The 4503-nt window shown below is 40.2% G+C and overlaps 1 protein-coding gene across 1 annotated transcript in view; it reads left to right on the top strand.

The window, feature by feature from the left end:
- Positions 1-4503, top strand: part of LOC107699124 (orexin receptor type 2-like) — a 42721-nt gene that overhangs the window by 27032 nt on the left and 11186 nt on the right. Inside the window, exon 3 of the mRNA XM_016500298.1 lies at positions 1575-1818. Coding sequence (XP_016355784.1) covers positions 1575-1818 — 244 coding nt within the window. The remainder of the gene's footprint in view (positions 1-1574; positions 1819-4503) is intronic.

Here is a 4503-nt window from a genome sequence, read left to right as displayed (position 1 = left end):
AAAAAACGTGAATTGTGACTGGCTGCACAAGTGGTGTAGTAATTTAGGAGGTGGATATACTGTGAAATTACTTACATATACTGTATATCTGGCATAAAATTTGAAAGCATTACTGAAAGTCTGAAACGTCAGTCAGTAAAGCATTTTTTTTTAACAATTTGAACTAAAATGTTATTGCAGCCATAGCCTATGAATGAATGAAAATGCACATTTTAATTAAATAGAACTGCTTTTGCTGCTTGAATTTGTGCTTCAATAATGAGATTCAAGATTAAGAATACACTGGAAGTGAAAGACGTTGTCCCTCAGGTAGACTGCATGTTTTCTTGGCTTTCTGGATGTTTCATCAATAATCATGTTGTTTGCATTCACACAAACTGTTTTGCTGAAATCAAAATATGGACGGTGAAGGGAATCGAGGTCAGCATGAGTCCCGCACTGTGAAGCGGGAGCAACCAGCAGGCAGAGGATTCTTCAAGCCTTCCTCGATTGGCTACATTCACAAATAAAACAATGCTTTGTTAAAAAATAATGATTAATTATCAATTGTGCTAATGTTAGCTAAATTAACATTAAATTTAGATCGTTTAGAAGGCTAGCTAACGTTATCTTGTTACACTATCATTGACTCAAAAGTGCTTTGAGTTGATGTCAGTTTTAAATTTACAAGTAATCAGCAGTTTTACAACATTATTATGGCCTAACTGTTATACTTGCTGTACCCATGTTAGGGTCCTAAAAATACAAGTCCAAAGCTCAGTGTGGGAAAGGATAGTAAAAGGTAATTTATTATTATTATTTTAATATATTATTATTTATTAAATCTCATTTAGATGTGGTGTATTCGTTGTCATATCGGACACAAAAATGGCGGCGAGCATTGCGGTTGTGACGTCTTCAGTACCCATGAATGCGCTGAATACTTGCAAAGATTATGTCGTATTTATAGGCTAAAATTAAAAAAGAGCTCAGTTTTGTAGAGTTGTTACTGAATTTTGAATTCAGCAAAAAGTCGCGTTACACATAATAATGACCTGTCATTGTTTACATTACGAGTCACTTCAGAAAACTCGTGCACATCCCTAGTCCTACTATGTATTATATGTGGTTAGTGTTGTTGTAATGCATAAATATAATAATTAATTTGAAATAACACAATAAATTCATTAAATTATTCTTACTATTTGGGATTTAAGACAAATCTGGGGCTATCCTAACTTTAAGTTATTTACGATGATTTTTAAGAAGATTCTTTTCAAATATTTGAATTCTTCTTAAGTTTTGTCTTAAGAACAATCTTAAGAAAAAATAAATGATCATTCTTAAGTAGAATTTTTGGGAATTAAAAATATTCTTAACTACTTAAGTTAAAAAAATAAGAAGAAAATGGCAGTTAAGAAAACTTTTTTTCTTAAGAGTGTTTGGTTGTATCTGGCCCCAGCAGGTTTGTAACAATTTGGAAACTTAAGTATTTATAAAGCTCTCTCATTTACATTTATAACTTCATGTATTTAGAATGCACATTCTTTGTCTGTTCCACACTGAGATTATATCCTCTGTCTGTTGTCTTTCAGACAATATCTGTGTCTGTATCAGTTCTGACACTGAGCTGCATTGCCCAAGATCGCTGGTATGCTATCTGCCACCCCCTGAAGTTCAAGAGTACTGCCAAAAGAGCCCGCAAGAGTATCGTTCTGATCTGGCTGGTTTCCTGCGTGATCATGATTCCACAAGCCGTAGTCATGGAATGCAGCAGTCTGCTCCCAGAGCTCACCAACAAAACCAGCCTGTTCACCGTGTGTGATGAACAGTGGGCAGGTAACAGATCCTTTTATTGCTGAAACCTCTCCTATCAAGGCACAGTGGGGCTATATACCATTTTAGACAGGCCATTTATTTTTGCAGTGTGAGTGTAGAGAGATAGTAAGGTTCAAGCACTTATCGACGGCAACCTGTAGAACACAGTTTGTGGCTGAAATTGTTTTCAAAATTTCAGGCTGTTAAAATAAGATAAATCAAAGATTTTGAGAAAAAATTTGTTAAACAACATGTATAAACTCTTAATGTTTTGAGAATATTCCCAGATTTTTCAGAATAATCCCCTTTTATAAGAATAAACTCATAACATTATGGGCCCTATTTTAACATTCTAAGCTCATGGTCTAAAGCACACAGCGCAGGTGCACTTAGGGCGTGTCCAAATCCACTTTTGCTAGTTTAACGACGGGTCGGCGCCTAGGCGCATGGTCTAATGCCAGGTTCAGACTACACAATATTTTTGTCGGTCACGATAGTCACTGTGTCAAAATCAGATTACACGATTTTGACTCCTAAAATCTTGTCGTGTCGTGGACAAGAAACATGTCAGACTACACGTTGCTTCCCGACCATTCATCGTGTGCCGTCTTTAACGACGCGCGTGATGTCATCGAGAAGGCGGAACTAGCGACTGACTTCCGAAAACAAGAGTGTAAACACTGCTGAAGCGCTTCCGCTATAGTTCGCCAGCATTTTTCTTTCTTTGTTCTGTCGTGGTAGTCCCTCGATGACACATCATACAGGCAGGAGTACTGTTGCCACAGCTCCATGAACCTTTCCTCCATCTCATAATTCCATCATCTCTCTTTCGTTTCACCATGGTTGAAACCTGTGTATGAAAGAGCTTCTGTGCTGCTATTGGTCAACATCACCAATGTGACAGAACTCGTCGTGGATGACGGAAAAAAAATTAAACACGCTAGTCTTTCTGTCGTGATGTCGTGAAGCATCGCAGATGCGGAATCGGTTGTCGTCCACTATGACTCACTACACGTGCTGAAACGATGGAATCTTGTGTCCCGACGCCCATTGTTGTTTACGAATCCCCACGGCACACTAGGTCAAGCAAATCGTGGCAAAATCAAGCTAAAATCATGTAGTCTGAACCGAGCATAAAAGGGTTGTCCCTATTCTCTTAATGTGTAATGGGTGTGCTTTGGGCATAACATACAATAAACCAATCAGAGTCTCATCTCCCATTCCCTTTAAGAGCCAGTTGCGCTCATGCCATGGCGGATTTGCTATTTACACGGCGAAATTTGCAAGTGTGTCCAGAGATGAAACGGAGCTGCTCGTGCCGAGCAAATAGGTAGCCTAATTCTAATACAAGCAATGACTATCCATTATGACATGTAGGCATTTTTATATTTATGTAGCCTACACAATAATAATCTTTTACATTGCAATCCTTTAATTTTTAATATTTGGCATGTTTGTGTGCTGCTGTGCGTCCCTGTGTGTGTAATAAGCAGAGTGTATGCGCGCTGTGGACCTGCCTATACTAACGCGCTCTTTAAATAACAAAAAAACTACTGCGACTTTATTTAAACAACGTGTCGCAGGATGTGAAAATGACAACTGCGTCAGGCTGAAACTAGCAAAAAATACTTAAAGCCTTGCGCCGCATTGTGCCGGGTGTATGATAGGGCCAATAATCTCATAGGGCCCTATCATACACCGGGCGCAATGCGGCGCCAGGCACGAATGCATTTGCGCCCATTTGTGCGCAAAAAGAGGTGTGTCAAGACACATTGTTGGCGCGTTGCTATTTTGAGGAACTGAAAATAGACTGCGCCATAGACCAACTCAAACCTGGTCTAAAGTCTGCCACAATATTTTTTCTTTGTTATTTAAAGAGCACGTTAGTAATATGCGCCTATAGGCGGGTGCACAACGCACGTACACTTTGCTTATTACACACACAGGGACGCGCAGCAGCACACAAAGATTTTTAAAAATGAAAAATTTAATTCTGTCATGTAAATATCGAACCCGCCATGGCGCGAGCACAGCTGGCTTTTAAAGGGGATGGGAGATGAGACTCTGATTGGTTTATTGCACGTTACTCCCAAAAACACCCATTACTCATTAAGAGAATAGGGACAACCCGTTTAGACCATGCGCCCGGGCGCGCCGACTGTTCCCCCTCGAGGGAACTCACACTGCGTCGGTAACGACACTAGGGGACCCCCCTCAGCGTAGTATAATTACACTGCATATTTGCTACAGTTACTTCTGGCAGTTAATATACATCATATAACTAATTATGATATAAATTATAAGTAATTATGAATGTTCCCCCTCGAGGGAACTCACACTGCGTCGGTAATGACACTAGGGGGGAACCCCCTCAGCGTAGCGCGTCTGAAGCATGAATGAAACTATTCCAATCCTGATTGGTGTTGCGTCATGACGTAACATGTGACGGCATAGTCGGAAGCTACAAAGGGACGCCGGCAAACAACAGAGTCAGCTTTTTGCTCTTCAGCAAGCGCTCTGTGTCATTGTATGTCTTATTTGGTGTTGTTTGTCACAAGAATAGATTATCATGGTGAGTGGACAGTTTAAGCGGTGTGTTCATCCCTGCCCGAGGTTTTTAACTGGTGGGGACACACATCAGCTGTGTGTTTATTGTTTGGGAGCGCAGCACGCACGGACAGCTCTCGAGGGAGCTGCCTGTGCAGA

The sequence above is a fragment of the Sinocyclocheilus anshuiensis genome, unplaced genomic scaffold (assembly GCF_001515605.1).
Source record: "Sinocyclocheilus anshuiensis isolate Anshui unplaced genomic scaffold, SAMN03320099.WGS_v1.1 scaffold166, whole genome shotgun sequence".
Classification (NCBI taxonomy): domain Eukaryota; kingdom Metazoa; phylum Chordata; class Actinopteri; order Cypriniformes; family Cyprinidae; genus Sinocyclocheilus; species Sinocyclocheilus anshuiensis.
Note: the sequence above shows the minus strand (reverse complement) of the source record. Positions and strands in the feature narration are given on the sequence as shown.